The sequence below is a fragment of the Mandrillus leucophaeus genome, unplaced genomic scaffold, assembly GCF_000951045.1.
Source record: "Mandrillus leucophaeus isolate KB7577 unplaced genomic scaffold, Mleu.le_1.0 Scaffold59, whole genome shotgun sequence".
Classification (NCBI taxonomy): Eukaryota; Metazoa; Chordata; class Mammalia; order Primates; family Cercopithecidae; genus Mandrillus; species Mandrillus leucophaeus.
The window spans coordinates 4727333-4744111 of record NW_012106363.1 but is presented as its reverse complement, the minus strand read 5'-3'; the positions used below and the strand labels follow the sequence as shown (position 1 = coordinate 4744111).

At 43.2% G+C, this 16779-nt stretch overlaps 1 protein-coding gene across 3 annotated transcripts in view; it reads left to right on the top strand.

Moving 5' to 3' along the window:
* B4GALNT2 (beta-1,4-N-acetyl-galactosaminyl transferase 2) overlaps window positions 1–16779 on the top strand; it is a 36645-nt gene that overhangs the window by 2674 nt on the left and 17192 nt on the right. For all 3 annotated transcript variants that reach the window (XM_011999315.1, XM_011999313.1, XM_011999314.1), the window contains exons 2-3: window positions 6679–6879; window positions 7454–7591. In XM_011999315.1, coding sequence (XP_011854705.1) covers window positions 6743–6879; window positions 7454–7591 — 275 coding nt within the window. In that variant the 5' untranslated portion in view covers window positions 6679–6742. The remainder of the gene's footprint in view (window positions 1–6678; window positions 6880–7453; window positions 7592–16779) is intronic.

Below are 16779 nucleotides of genomic sequence, written 5' to 3'. Positions count from 1 at the left end.
CCTCGGCCTCCCAAAGTGCTGGGATTACAGGCGTGAGCCACCACGCCCGGCCTGCAGTTTCTTTTTAACTGACAAATAATAATCGTACATGTTCACGAGGTACATAGTGATATTTTGATACATATAGTGATAAACACATAGCATAGTGATCAGATCAGGATAATTAGCATATACATCTTCTTAAACGTTTATCATTTCTTTGTGTTGGGAACAAACATTCAATATCTTCCTCTTAGCTATTTGAAACTATATTATTATTATTATTTTGAGATGGAGTCTCACTCCATTGCCCAGGCTGGAGTGCAGTGATGCGATCTTGGCTCACTGCAATCTTTGCCTCCCCAGCTCAAGTGATTCTCCCACCTCAGCCTCCCGAGTAGCTGGGATTACAGGCATGCACACGCGCACCACCATGCCCAACGAAATTTTGTAAATTAATTTTATTTTATTTTAATTTTTTGAGACAGAGTCTAGCTCTGTCGCCCAGGCTGGAGTGCAGTGGCGCAATCTCAGCTCACTGCAACCTCCACCTCCCTGGTTCAAGCAATTCCCCTGCCTCAGCCTCCAGAGTAGCCGAAATTATAGGCACACGCCACCACACCCAGCTAAATTTTTTGTATTTTTAGTAGAGACAGCGTCTCATCATGGTGGCCAAGCTAATCTTGAACTCCTGACTTCAAATGATCCACCTGCCTCGGCCTCCCAAAGTGCTGGGATTACAGACATGAGCCACAGTGCCCAGCCTGAAACTATATATTATTGTAACTATATTCATCCTACAATGTTACAAAATACTGAAAGGCATTTCTGCTATCTAGCTGAAACTGTGTAACCATGCCCTTGGACTTCCTAGTGTTCAGGACCATTAGCCAAATAAATTTTTCTGTATAAATTACCCTGTGGTATACCTGTGGTATTTTGTAATGGCAGCACAAAATGGGTTAAGACAGTTTCTGTAACTTGATTAGTTTAAATGTATTTATTTTTCTGGGTACCATTTTAGAAAATTTGAAAGTTAAGATGTTACAGAAATATGTGACAAAGATAGTGCAAATTCAAATTACACACACACACACACACACACACACACACACACACACACACAGAGTATTTCTGGACTTCGATTTGTTCCATTCATTTATTTGCTTATTCCTGAATTGGTACCATGCTTTTAATAACTGTGGCCTTGCGATAACTTTGCTCTTCAGTAGTAATATAGCTATCCTTATTTATTTATTTTTTTTTTAGATGGAATTTCACTCTGTCACCCAGGCTGGAGTGCAGTGGAGTGATTTCTGCTCACTGCAACCTTCACCTCCCAGGTTCAAGCGATTCTCCTGCCTCAGCCTCCCGAGTAGCTGGGACTACAGGCGTGTGCCACCACGCCCTCCTGATTTTTTGTATTTTTAGTAGAGATGGGGTTTCACCATGTTAGCTAGGATGGTCTTGATCTCCTGATCTTGTGATCTGCCTACCTTGGCCTCCCAAAGTGCTGGGATTACAGGCGTGAGCCGCCACACCTGGCCCATCCTTCTTATTTTTAATATCTTCCTTGCTATTCTCATGTGTTACTTCTAATAAATTTTAAGAGTCATTTTGACCAATAAAAAATCTGTTCTGCTGGCTTCTGTGGTGTGTGCCTATAGTTCCAGCTACTCAGAAAGCTGAGGCAGGAGGATTACTTCAGCCCAGGAGTTTGGGACCAGCCAGGGCAACACAGTGAGATCCTGGCTCTAAAGAAAGAAAATCCTGGCCAGGTGTGGTGGCTCACGCCTGTAATCCCAGCACTTTGGGAGGCCGAGGAGGGCGGATCACGAGGTCAGGAAATTGAGACCATCCTGGCTAACATGGTGAAACTCCGTCTCTATTAAAAAAAAAAAAAAAAAAAAAAAATTAGCCGGGCATGGTGGCGGGTGCCTGTAGTCCCAGCTACTCGGGAGGCTGAGGCAGGAGAATGGCATGAACATGGGAGGTGGAGCTTGCAATGAGCTGAGATCGCGCCACTGCACTCCAGCCTGGGCGACAGAGCGAGAAAAAAAGAAAGAAAATCTTGTTTTGCTTTTATTCATGTGGTTATTATATTGAATTTATAAATTAATATAGGGCAAAGTTACATCTCTAAAAAATTGAGCCATTCTAATCAAGAATAAAAAGAAGGCATCTCAATCTATTCATCTATGTATTTCCCTAATACAGTGGTAAATTGCTTAATTCTTTATTTGTTCAGTGACAAAATTAATTCTTGATCGTTACAAAAAAAGAAGGAAAAAAGAGAGACTATAGAAACGTGTTCATTGAATAGTACAGACCACAATTAAGAGCTTGATGTGTGTCATTTCAGGCATACAATCCAATAAAGTTTTAAGTTTTTAAGGGCTCATATTTTATATTTTATGTATATTCAGTAATTTGATTTTTTAAAAGGTGCCTTTATTTACTTAGATGTTTAAGCTCTCACATTAGAGTTTATTTATTTATTTATTTTTGAGATGGAGTTTCGCTCTTGTCGCCCAAGCTGGAGTGCAGTGGCGTGATCTCAGTCCACTGCAACCTCCACCTCCTGGGTTCAAGCGATTCTTATGTCTCAGCCTCCCGAGTAGCTGGCATTACAGGTGCCTGCCACCACACCTAGCTAATTTTTGTATTTGTAGTAGAGACAGGGTTTCGCCATGTTGGTCAAGTTGGTCTCGAACTCCTGACTTCAGGTGATCTGCCCACTTCGGCCTCCCAAAGTGCCGAGATTACAGACGTGAGCCACCGTGCCCAGCCTCACATTAGAGTTTCACAAGCTGGTGAACGCTTGGCAAATTGTTTCTCCCAGAGAACTACAAGCATACATTCTTACACATTAAACTATTATCAATACACATCACAATTTTATCAATTACACAGTAAAACAAATTATCAAGTATACAAATATTAAGTTACACAGCTTAAAAGGCATGCAATATATCAGATGTCTGCTCAATTCATTACCAGAAACCCACTTTTTTCTTTTCTTTTTTTTTTTTTTGCCAAAGAGAGATTGACAAGAAAAGGAAAAATCACACTTAAGCAAAATAGCTGTAAACGACTTCCAATAGGTATTTCAAAAATTACAAGTTGTTCAGAAATCTTATGAAATTGCTTTAGCTATATAATATGGTTTGCATGTGTCCCTCAAAGTTCATGTGCTGGAAACTTGATCCCCAATTACACAATGTTAAGAAATGGAGCCTTATAAGAGGTGATTAGGCCAGAAGGGCTCTGTGCTCATGAATGGATTAATGCCATTATCATGGGAGCGGGCTCGTTATAGTAGGAGTGGATTCCTTATAAAAGTACAAATTCAGCCCCCTCTTGCTCTGTCTCTCACACGCACTCACTTGTTTTTCCACCTTCCACCATGGGATGATGCAGCAAGAAGGTCCCCAGATGTGTCCCCTGGATCTTGGACTTCCCAACCTCCAAAACATGAACTTCTGTTCCCTGTAAATTACCCAGTCTCAGGTATTCTGTTATAGCAGCACAAAACAGCACAAAACAGACCAAGGCAGTGTGATAACAGAGCACTGTTTCCTTTTAAAACATATTTACTAAATTAAAAGGTATATTCTACATATTCTGCACAAGACAAAAACCACATTTTACCAAAAATATTTAATTGTTCCCTCCCATTCTTTTTCAGAACTTAACAGGGAAATGTAATGTAATGAAATGTAATGTCTGGAGACATTAAAGACATGTGCTTCCATACAGTGTAGATTTTCAAAATGAAAATCCATAACAGCACAAGATGAGACTTATAGGAAGACGTTAAATGATCACTGTGAGACCTGATTACAATCCAATAAAAATCAGCAGTTGCACAAATCTGATGTATACTGGTACAAATGCAGTAGATATAAACATACAGTGAGCAGGCAAATAATCAGATAGGCCCCACTTTCAATGTTTGAAATGACGGGAGGAATAAATCGTGTAAGGTCTAGAGTGCTCCTAGTTCCAGGGATTTTAGTTCAGTATGATACTAAAAATATAGAAGTATTGAGTAGGCCATTGTGGTACTTAATCTCTCTAAATTTCCTATATATTAACAAGATTCTAGCATGGCAATAGATTTAAAGAAGATTTATAACTCAAGACTGCATGATTTCAGGAAATGTCAGTTGGTACCACCCATAGGCACATCTTGAATGCTGAAAACCAAGAATCTTTTGCTAAGTGCCCAAGAGATCAAGATCGTATGGGCCACCTAAGAGTCTGCCACATAAGTCCCACATGTTTCTTCTTAAGTATCTGCCTGCCTGGGTCATTTTGTGTTGTGTTGTTAATTTGAAGCAGATTTCTGCTTTCATTATGTTTTCTGAGTTGTTGGCTTATAGAAACCTCTATAGGGTAGTGGTTAAAAGTGTGGTCTGCTTTTGAATTCTGCATCCGTCATAACCAAGAGAGCAGGTTACTTTTCCCATTTAGCTTCAGCTATCTCATCTGTTAATTGGTGGAGTAATCAAACTTCTCTCGGCCAGGCGTGGTGGCTCATGCCTGTAATCCCATCAGTTTGGGAGACTGAGGCAGGCAGATCACCTGAGGTCAGGAGTTTGAGACCAGCCTGGCCAACATGGTGAAACCCCGTCTCCACTAAAAATACAAAAAATAGTCGGGCGTAGTGGTGGGCACCTGTAATCCCAGCTATTCAGGAGACTGAGGCAGGAGAATCACTTGAACCTGGGAGGTGGAGGTTGCAGTGAGCTGAGATTGTGCCACTGCACTCCAGCCTGGGTGACAAAGCAGGACTCTGTCTCAAACAAAACAAAACAAATAACAACAACAAAACAAAAACAAAAAGTAAAACTTCTCTTGTTATGCTCTTGTGAGGACTAAATGAGATAATGCATACAAAGCTCTTGGCAGGTGGTCTAGAACATACTAAGTGGTCATTAGATAATTATTATTATTAATTTTTTACTATATTTTGTCACCAGATACCCTACTAAAATTTTACTAATAGTTTCTCATCTAATAACATTTTAGTTTTCTGAATATGTAGTTATTTCATCTGTAAATAATACTTTTAATTTCCCTTTTCATTATTTATCTTTTTATTCCATAAGCTAATCTTACCTGCATTGATTAGCACTTCCATGACGATGTTAGATGATAGCAGTGGGCTTTTTTTTTTTTTTTTTTTGAGACAGAATCTCCCTCTGACACCCAGGCTGGAGTGCAGTGGTGCAATTTTGACTCACTATAACCTCTGCCCTCTGGGCTCAAGTGATCTTCCCACCTCAGCCTCCCAAGTAGCCGGGACCACAGGCCTGGGCCACCATGCCCAGCTATTTTTTTTTTTTTTTTTTTCCAGTAGAGACATTCACCATGTTGCTGGTCTCAAACTCCTGAGCTCAAGTGATCTGCCTGCCTTGGCCTCCCAAAGTGCCGGGATTACAAGCGTGAGCCACCATGCCCGGCCTATTATTTTTTTAGAGATGGGGTCTCAGTTGCCCAGGCAGTAATGCAGTAGTGCAATCATAGCTCACTACAGCCTTGAACTCGTGGGCTCAAGGGATTCTCCTGCCTTAGTCTCCTGAGTAGCTAGAACTACAGGCACATGCCACTGTGCTTGGCTATTTTTCAATTTTTTGTAGAGACAGGGTCTCGCTTTGTTGCCCAGGCCAGTCCTGAACTCCTGGTTTCAAATGATCCTCCTGCCTCGGTCTCCCAAAGTGCTCAGATTACAGGCATGAGCCACTAAGCCTGGCCAGGTTACATTTGAATTGTGTTGTCAGAATGTATGATCTGAACTATTTCTACTTTATTACAGTTTTCTTTGTGTCCTAATATGTGGCCAATTTTTATAAATGTTCAAGAGCTCTTTAAGAGAATACAAATTACATCATTTTGTTGTTCTGCTGCTTTAAAATATTTTTGAGACTTGATCAAGTTAGACATGTCAGCATCTCTAACTATCTTTGTATTTCTGATCCTTCTTTCATACCCTGCCGTTTTTTCTTTGTATACTTTAATGCTATTATTAGTGGATAAAGTTCATGGCTATCTGTTTTGGTATCATGCATTTGATCACTGTAAGTGGTCTTTTTGTCCTATTTAATACTCTTTTTTATTGCCTTGAATTTAGCTATGCTAACATTAGCATTACTAACCTTTTTTTTTTTTTTTAAGAAGGAGTCTCGCTCTGTCGCCAGGCTGGGGTGCTGTGGCATGATCTTGGCTCACTGCAACCTCTGCCTCCTGGGTTCAAGCCATTTTCCTGTCTCAGCCTCCCAAGTAACTGGCACTACAGGCATGCGCTGCCATGCCCAGCTAATTTTTGTACTTTTAGTAGAGACCAGGTTTCACCATGTTGGCCAGGATGGTCTCGATTTCTTGACCTCATGATCTGCCCGCCTCGGCCTCCCAAAGTGCTGGGATTACAGGCGTGAGCCACCGTGCCCAGCCTCTAACCTTTTTTTTTTTTTTTTGGCTGGATTTTTTTTTTTTGGCCGTCCTTTTATTTGTAATTTTTCTAAGTCCCTTTGTTGCAACTTGATTCTTTCCTCCTCTGTTTATCAGAAATCAATTTTAGTGATCAATATAAGCTATATGCTTAGCTTACATTTTTCCTGAAGTTATCAGTCTCATATACATTACATAACCAATAAAAAAGATTTTAACATAATCTGTTCTTTTGTGTCCCAACAGCTCGAGATTTCTGTGGCTCCTCAAGATATTAGTCATAATCTTGGGACTTGGCGTTGCTGGTTTTATGTTCGGAAGCACGTTCCTTCAAGCAGTGTTCAGTAGCCTCAAGCCAGAGCTCCCAAGTCCTGCCCCGGATGTCCAGAAGCTGAAGCTTCTGCCTGAGGAACATCTCAGGAACCTCTTTTCCTACGATGGAATCTGGTGAGAGACTGAGTGTTCTTTCTTTCACCTTAGTGCACACATCTTCCTTGCTCCTCCTCTGGAGTACTGGCCCCATTGTACAGATGGTTCTCTTGCTTTTCTAAACCTGTGCTGAATGCGCAAGTTACTGCAAGCCAGGATAGGGCTTGGTCTATAGGATCCAGTCTATGTCCTCTATAGCACCCAGTAAAATCCCTGAAAACTTTGGAGAGCATGTAGTTTTTGATCAAAACCGCAGAAAAGATGCTGCTTCTCTGTCCCTCTGCCCTCCTTTCATGGTGGGGTGAGATACAACTGACAGTCATGTAGCTCTCAGATTTAAAGAAGTTAGGTGCAGTGGATAATTCAAGAGGAAAAGTCTTCAGCCTTTCTCTGTCCCTACTTCCCTCCCTTTGTCCCTTTGTCCCTGTGAGGGGCCAGTGCAGAGGATTCCAGGGTCTCATCATCTCAGAACAGTTGGGTGTAGGAAAGAAGATTTTCAGAGTAAACTACACATTGGATTAGGACTCCGGTTTCCTCTCACCCACCAGCCTACCCACCCAATCCATATTTACAATCCTCTTGCTTGTTTCAGGCTGTTCCCGAAAAATCAGTGCAAATGTGAAGCCAACAAAGAGCGGGGAAGTTACAACTTTCAGGATGCCTATGGCCAGAGCGACCTCCCAGCAGTGAAAGTGAGGAGACAGGCTGAATTTGAACACTTTCAGAGGAGGTAATGCAGGCCATGAAGGCTCTTGGGTTCTGAGATGGAACAAAAGCTCTCCCTATGTCCTGAGGGTGTGAGTCTTAAGAGAAAAAGCAGGAAGGAATTCTCTCTCTTGCAAGGGTCCCTGGGAGGAACTATTAGGAATGAAACAAAAAGAAGGAATTGAGGAAATCATCATTAAATGAAGATTTACAAAACTTTGTATGTATAAAACATTTCATAACAACAACAAAAAGCTGGGGTTGGTGACACATGTCTGTAATTCTAGCATTTTGAGAGGCCAAGATGGGAGGATAGCTTGAGCCCAGGAGTTTGAGACCAGCTTGGGCAATATAGTGAGATCCCACCTCTACAAAAACAAATTTAAAATTAGCCAGGCATGATGGTACACGCCTGTAGTCCCAGCTACTCAGGAGGCTGAAGTGAGAGGATCACTTGAGCCCAGGAAGTTTAAGCTGCAATGAACCGTGATCACACCACTGCATTCCAGCTTGGGCAACATATTGAAACTCTGTCTCCAACAAAAGCAAAAACAAACACAAAAAACAAAAGGAATGGAGATAGTTTGAAATATCTGGTGGTACAGCCTCCATGCACCCAGGCCATCATAGCAGGTGATTTTGTAGTCATCACCAAGTTGCCCTATTTTATTCACTTATATGTTGAGAGCATACTATCCCTGTGCTATATGCAAGGAGTGTATCATTTTGTTTTAGATTACAAGGAGTGTCAACACTCAGGTGTATCAACCAGAATTGTTGGTTGAAAAGGGCAGAACTTGGCTGGGCATGGTGGCTCACGCCTATAATTCCAGCACTTTGGGAGACTGAGGTGGGAGGATCACTTGAGGTCAGGAGTTTAAGACTAGCCTGGCCAACATGGTGAAACTCCATCTCTACTAAAAATACAAAAATTAGCCAGGTATGGTGGTACACGCTTGTAATCCCAACTGCTTGGGAAGCTGAGGCAGGAGAATCACTTGAACCCAGGAGGTGGAGGTTGTAGTGAGCCGAGATTGTGCCATTGCACTCCAGCCTGAGCAACAGAGCGAGACTTCATCTCAAAAAAAAGAAAAAAGAAAAAAGTAAACAAAACAAAAACAAACCAACAAAACAACAAAACAAAAACAAACAAACAAACAAAACAAGAAAAGGGCTGAACTTGGCCAGGCGCGGTGGCTCACGCCTGTAATCCCAGCACTTTGGGAGGCCGAGGTGAGCGGATCGTGAGGTCAGGAGATGGAGACCATCCTGACTAACATGGTGAAAACCTGTCTGTACTAAAAATACAAAAAATTAGCTGGACGTGGTGGCGGGCGCCTGTAGTCCCAGCTACTCGGGAGGCTGAGGCAGGAGAATGGCATGAACCCGGGAGGCAGAGCTTACAGTGAGCTGAGATCACGCCACTGCACTCCAGCCTGGGTGACAGTGAGACTCTGTCTCAAAATAAATAAATAAATAAATAAATAAATAGGGCTGAACTTGATTCTGGATGACTTACATCAAAAGGGAATTTGTTAGAAGGATGCTGGGGCCTTACCAAACCCATAGGTGGTAGGATGTCCAGGCTAGGAAATCAGGTAAGAACTAAAGGAGCATGAAGAACTGGTCAGGCTCCAGGGCCATCTGGTCCCCATATTGTCGGTGCTTCTGCAATGAACTGTCCCCAGGTCACTACCTTAGTGCTCAATTAACTGAGCCTAACTCATGAATGGAAAGGAAGGGAAAGGGTGCATCAGACCCCTCCAGGTTTGACTTTTGAAGCTAGCCACTGCCTTAGTCCATTTTCTGTTGCTATGGCAGAATACCACAGACGGGATAATTTATAAAGAAAAGCCAAGTTTATTTAGCTTATGATTCTGGAGGCTGAGAAGTCTAACAGCGTGGTGCTGGCATCTGGTGAAGTCTTCTTGCTGCATCATAACATGGTGGAGGGTATCACGTATTGAGAGGGCAAGAGCACATGCATCAGCTGAGGTCTCTCTTCCTCTTCTTCTTATAAAACCACCAGTCCCTTGGTTGGGCAAAGTGGCTCACGCCTGTAATTTCAGCACTTTGGGAGGCCAAGACAGGTGAACCACCTGAGGTCAGGAGTTTGAGACTAGCTTGGGCAACATGGCGAAACTCCATCTCTACTAAAAATATAAAAATTAGCCGGATGTGGTGGTGAGTGCCTCTAGTCCCAGATACTCAGGAGGCTGAGGCAGGAGACTCGCTTGAACCTGGGAAGTGGAGGTTGCAGTGAGCTGAGATCAGACCACTGGACTCACTCTAGTCTGGGTGACAGAGTGAGACTCCATCTCAAAACAACAACAACAACAACAACAACAACAATAATAAAAGCCACCAGTCCCATCATGGGGTCCCTACCTGATGACCTTATCCTAATTAATTCCTAAAGGCCCCTACCTCCAAACAACATATGAATTTGGGAATTAAGTTTCTAACACATGAAATTTGGGGAACACATTCAAATTATAGTAGCCACTACCCTCCAAATTACATGCAAATGGAAGGCTCCCCAGAAGACAGATGGAGGCACTGTCTCCATTAGGAGGTGTTGAAAGCTGGACAGCCAGTGGAATACACAGGTGATGCTGGCATGGATTTCAACCCTGGTGCACCTAGCTATGTGAGGAGCATCTGGTCTTGGTAGTTAACAGTGCTGCCGCAGCTGACTGGCTGCATTCAGGTCCTGCATCCTCTACCTGCCAGCTAGGTGATCTTGGGCAAGCTGCTTAATCTCTGTAAAATGGGGATGCTAATAATACCTAGCTCCAGTCAGGCGTGGTGGCTCACTCCTGTAATCCCAGCACTTTGGGAGGCCGAGCCAGGCAGATCACCTGAGGTCAGGAGTTTGAGACCAGCCTGGCCAACATAGTGAAACCCCATGTATTAGTCAGGGTTCTCTTAGAGGGCCAGAACCAACAGGGGAGAGAGAGAGAGAGAGAGAGAGAAAGAGAGAGAGAGAGAGTTTATTAAGTGTTAAGTTACATGATCACAAGGTCCCACAATAGGCTGTCTGCAAGCTGAGGAGCAAAGAGAGCCAGTCCAAGTTCCAAAACTAAAGAACTTGGAGTCCAATGTTCAAGGGCAGGAAGCATCCAGCACAGGAGAAAGATATAGGCTGGGAGGCTAGGCTTTTCTCGTCGCTTCACGTTTTTCTGTCTGCTTTATATTTGATGGCAGCTGATTAGATGATGCCCACCCAATTAAGGGTGGGTCTGCCTTCCCCAGCCCACTGACTCAAATATCAATCTCCTTTGGCAACACCCTCACAGACACACCCTGGATCAGTATTGCATCCTTCAATCCAATTGAGTTGACATTTAGCGTTAACCATCACAAGTCCACCCTTTGTCAACTTGAACCCATACACATCTCCTGAGGTCATACATAATCTTCAAATAAAGACAATCATAAGGTCATAATTATGCCTAACATAATACAACTGGCTTTCATACAACCAGAAACGCACTAATCCCCAATCCAAATACTATTACGTAAAGTTAACAATACTTAGAATCTGATATGAAGTCAATAAATCTTATGTCACATGACAAAGGAAAAGGAAATAAAATGAAGATATTTTCTTAGTACAAGTGTGTATATGCACAAACATGTTTTTAACAAAAGAAGGAGGAAATACTCATGACGATTACAGTCCTCATTTCTGCAGCTGGTACCTGCAAGCACCTCAGCAGGTAATGGGTTTTTTTTTTTCCTGGTGGAGTGACCCAAACCTTCATTCCTGAAGGGTCTGGGTCATTTGTAGTCCTGCCTGGAATCGGCTATTGTAGTTTCCCATTGACCTTAATCACAGGGCATGGTAATACTAAGAGACACCCTAATGGATCTCCTGTATTCCCTGTGCACTCTTCCTTACATCCATTGTGGAGCAGTAGACTGATTTCATCTTGATAGCCTGGGTCAGTGACCCCAGCTAACACAGTCACTTCCTTCTTAGCCTGTTGACTTAAAGGTAGGAGGATCCCAAAGTGTCCAGGTGGCAATCTTAACTTCCACTTTAATGGAATCACTGTTGTGTATCCTGGTGGCAGCAGTCCTCCCTCTGGAACTAAGACCTCTAAGCCAGCAGAACATAATGTCGCAGGAACAGGAAGTAAAAATTTTGCTAGTGGATCACTAGGGGTGATGGTGACCCTTTGATTCCTGGACCCGTGAATCCTGGCCATGGAAGAAGCAGTACCGCATATTGGACGCTGATTCAGAGCATACATGGCTTTCTGGAGAACTTTGCCTCAGTCCTGCAAAGTATTGTCACTTAGTTGGCACTATAATTGTGACTTCAAAAGGCTATTCCACCGTTCTATCAATCCAGCTGCTTCAGGATGATGGGGAATATGGTAAGACCAGTGAATTCCATGAGCATGAACCCGTTGCCTCACTTCTTCTTTTCTTTTCTTTCTTTCTTTTTTTTTTTTAAGATGGAGTTTTGCTCTTGTTGCCCAGGCTGGAGTGCAATGGCATGATCTCAGCTCACTGCAACCTCCTCCTCCCAGACTCGAGCAATTCTCCTATCTCAGCCACCCGAGTAGTTGGGATTACAGGTGCACACCACCATGCCCAGCTAATTTTTGTATTTTTTATAGAGATGGGGTTTCCCCATGTTGCCCAGGCTGATTTTGGACTCCTAGCCTCAAGTGATCCCCCTATCTTGGCCTCCCAAAGTGCTAGGATTACAGGTGTGAGCCACCATGCCTGGCCCAACACTGTCTTTTCTTAATTTCCACTGCTGACTGCTCTGTAGGGATTCCCAAATTCTAGCTAAGCCATGTGTCTAAACATTCCTGTCTGATTGAGGGCTCCTTAGGTGAGACTGTAGTTTTCCAATCAGTCCAAGGGCTCTATGAGAGCTAAACAGTCCTCCATCAGACTGGAAGGTTCATGCTTACAAGGGCTATGTCTCCTCGCTTAGACTGGTACTTCCAAGGCTGGACTCTCTCTCCTTCTTTAGATTAGGGATTCCCTGAAGGTTGGCACTGCTCTTGCAGGATGTCTTCAGCTAATGAAATTGCATATGATAAATAACCCAGAATCATTTGCTCCCTGGTCAATGTCACATAAGCTATATAAATCTCTGGAGTATATACAGGAGGTGTTTCGCAATTTACATGCTTCTTTATATGTTGGGTGAGGTAATCTGGCAAAATTGCATTTGGAGACCACATCTTATCCTCCAGAGAATGCATGACTGATGTGAAAGGAATGACCCAGGGATCCATATAGGATGACTAATTAAGAGGATGTCTGTGCTTCTTGTCTGTATCCTTGAAATTATGAGTAGAGCTTGATACTAGATGAGATCTCTGACTCAGTTGAGGCTGATTGGTCAATCTGATCCTGTGTGTTAGTGCTGTATTATACTTCCATTAAAAAGCAGCATGTGTAATGCTCCTCTAAGAAGAAGTTCATTTTTTTCTTCTTTTCTTGTTCTCTTTCCCTTCCTCCTTCCCTCCCTCCCTCCCTCTCTCTCTCTCTCTCTTTCTCTTTGTTTCTCTTTCTCCCTCCCTCCCTCCCTCCCTTCCTCCCTCCCTCTCTCTCTCTCTCTCTCTCTTTCTTTCTCTTTCTCTCTTTCTCTCTTTCTTTCTTTCTTTCTTTCTTGACAAAGTCTGCCTCTGCTGCCCAGGCTGGAGTGCAGTGGTGCAATCTCGGCTCACTGCAACCTCCACCTTCTGGGCTCAAGCAGTCCTCCCACCTCAGTCTCCCAAATAGCTGGGACTACAGGTGCATGCTACCATGCCTGACTAATTTTTGTATTTTTTGTAGATATGGGGTTTTGCCATGTTGTCCAGGCTTGTCTTAAACTCCTGAGCTCAAGCAATCCACCCACCTCAGCCTCCCAAAGTGCTGGGAATACAGGCCTGAGCCACAGTGTCTGGCCAGAAAAAGTCCATTTTAACCCACTCCCCTGACCACTACCACTGCCATCCTCATCCCTTTCTTAAATGATAGGTTCCCTTGTAAACCCAGCTAAGGAGTCTGCCATTATGAATTTGGTATGTATTATTCCACACTATTTTTAAATACTGTTATATACACGTATGTTATATATATATGTGTGTGTGTATGTGTATATATCCATGTAAACATATACTGTTGGTTTTTTGTGTGTTTTAGTGTACTTGGTACCATAAAAACAAATCACTCTGAAATTTGTTTTTTTCATTCAATTATATACATATATATATATATATATTTCAGATTATAAGTTTATTCAATGCAAAATAATCCTCTGGCTGGGTGCGGTGGCTCATGCCTGTAATTCTAGCACTTTGGGAGGCTGAGGCAGGCGGATCACTTGAGGTCAGAAACCCAGCCTGGCCAACATGGTGAAACCCTGTCTCTACTAAAAATACAAAAATTAGCCGAGTGTGATGGTGGGCGCCTGTAATCCCAGCTACTCAGGAGGCTGAGGCAGGAGAATCGCTTGAACCTGGGAGGTGGAGGTGGCAGTGAGCCAAGATCGTGCCACTGCACTCCAGCCTGGGTGACAGAGTGAGACCCTGTCTCAAAAAAAGCTAAAAACAGAACAAAAATCATCTCCAATTTTACTGAGGTGGCTGACCACGTCCACGACCAAATCTGCCTCTTACTGGAATTTGGTTGTTGGCGCAGCCTCAACCTTGGCTCTCTTGTTGACAGCAGGCTGTTGGCTTCCCCACTTGTGGGTCTCGCAGGTGGCTCACCCTCCAGACCTTTAGGCGGAGACCTGCCAGTCTCTGGCCAGCTGTGGGGTAGGGTGGCAGGCACAATCTTGGAGGGCAGATGGAGGTCATCATGGAGATACCAGATACCCTCGTTGGTAAAGTACCCGTAGAAATGTCTCCAGGAAAACTGTTCCTGCACAAAGCCTCAGGACTTGAGAGACTGCGTGACCTTCATGACATGAAGCTTGGCCACCGTGACTCCCTCCTTTAAAAGGAGTTCGTAGAGCCGGGCGCGGTGGCTCACGCCTGTAATCCCAGCACTTTGGGAGGCCGAGGCCGGCGGATCACGAGGTCAAGAGATCAAGACCATCCTGGCCAACATGGTGAAACCTTGAGCCTACTAAAAATACAAAAATTAGCTGGGCGTGGTGGCACTTGCCTGTAGTCCCAGCTACTCAGGAGGCTGAGGCAGGAGAATTGCTTGAACCCAGGCGGTGGAGGTTGCAATGAGCTGAAATAGCGCCACTGCATTCCAGCCTGGTGAGACCCTGTCTCAAAAAACAAAAAAACAAAAAACAAAAAGGAGTTCATAAATGGCATTCCTGTTCTTCTTAGGCATCAACATCACGGCGGCTGCAGGGTCCGGGGCCAGAACTGGAAAGGAGTATGAAATGTTTTTAAGAGCTATGTATATATCTGGTTCATCCCTCTTAATTGCAATATAGCTATGAATATGAATATGCTGCATTTTACTAAGCCATTTCCCTATTGAAAGGTAGGTTGTTGAAAAACCTTCATTTTTACATTTACATTATTTACAATAAAATTACATTATATTTACATTATTTCCTTTTTTATTAAGACACGTATAAGGGCCAGGCTCTGTGGCTCACGCCTGTAATCCCAACACTTTGGGAGGCCGAGGTGGGCGGATCACTTGAGGCCAGGAGTTCGAGACCAGCCTGGCCAACATGGTGAAACCCCATCTCTACAAAAAATACAAAAATTAGCCGGGCATGGTGGCGTGTGCCTGTAATCTGAGCTACTCAGGAGAATGAGGCAGGAAAGCTGCTTGAACCCCGGAGGTGGAGTTTGCAGTGTGCCGAGATCGTACCACTGCACTCCAGCCTGGGTGACAGAGTGAGACTTTGTCTCAGAGAAAAGAAAAATACATGTATAAGGATGTTCATTTCAAACAGTGCTGAAATGAACATTTTTATGCTTGTCCTATTGTTCACACATGCAAGCATTTCTCCTTTCACCTAGCATCTTACTTGCTAGATCCCAGGGTATACCTTTTTTATTTTTGATAGATATTGCCAAATTTCCCTCAAGAGGGCTTGTGTGAACTCACACTTTCATCAAGAGTGTGTGTCACACCTTACGTACACCTAACACTTGCTATCATCAAATTTTCAAACTTTAATGAAAAAGGTATTCCATGTTCTTTTTTTAAATTCACGTTTCCCTGATTGAAGCTGAGCATGTTTCATATGTTCATTGCCATTTGTATTTCCTCTTCTGTTAATTGCCTGTTTATTTTTGATAGATATTGCCAAATTTCCCTCAAGAGGGCTTGTGTGAACTCACATTTTCATGAAGAGTAGGTGTCACACCTTACGTACACCTTTACCGTTTAAAAATTTTTTACCGTTTAAAAATTTTGTCTTTTTCATATTCCCGTAAGTATTCACTATGATGGTCTAATCTTTTTTTTCAAGGTAATTAAATGATCTCCTGGTTAAACTGGGTCCCAAAGGCTAACATTTCAACCATTATACCTTAGTCCCTCAAAAAACTAATCTTGCTGGATTGTGCTATGTGCTTGCTTTTGACTAAAGATCGTTATCCACCAGGCGTGGTGGCTCACATCTGTAATCCGTAAAAATAGTTACTCTGTTTGCTCTAAAAATATTGTGACAACAATTACTCCCATATACACTTTCTTGTGATTTAGTTTATTTTTTATTTCAGTGGTAGGAGAAGTTCCACTTCCTTTCAGGAATTGGTCTACTTCTTCCTTTGGACAGTAAGGACCATATAATGGTTGTCAATCGCTTTTTATCCTGGTTCCCACGAAGTTCAGATGTGACTTTGGTGTTTAGCTGCTGCAGCTGGGTGGGTCTGTACCATCTGATAATTTTATTTCTTCTTTTATGCTGGTCATGGTTTTTTTTTTAAAAAAATGTGCTTTGTTAGCCGGGCATGGTGGCTTTCTCCTATAGTCCTGGCTTCTCTGAAGGCTGAGGCAGGAGGATCGCTTGAGCCCAGGGGTTGGAGACCAGCCTGGGCAACATAGTGAGACCCTATCTCTACAAAATATTTTTAAAAATTAGCCGGGCTTGGTGGCATGTACCTGTAGTCCTGGCTATGAAAAGGCTGAGATGGGAGGACTGTCTGAGCCAGGGAGGTCAAGACTGCTGCGAGCCGTGATTGTGCCACTGTACTCCAGCCCAGGCGACAAAGTGAAACCCTGTCTCAAAAACAAAAATGAGGCCGGGCACAGTGGCTCACGCCTGTAATC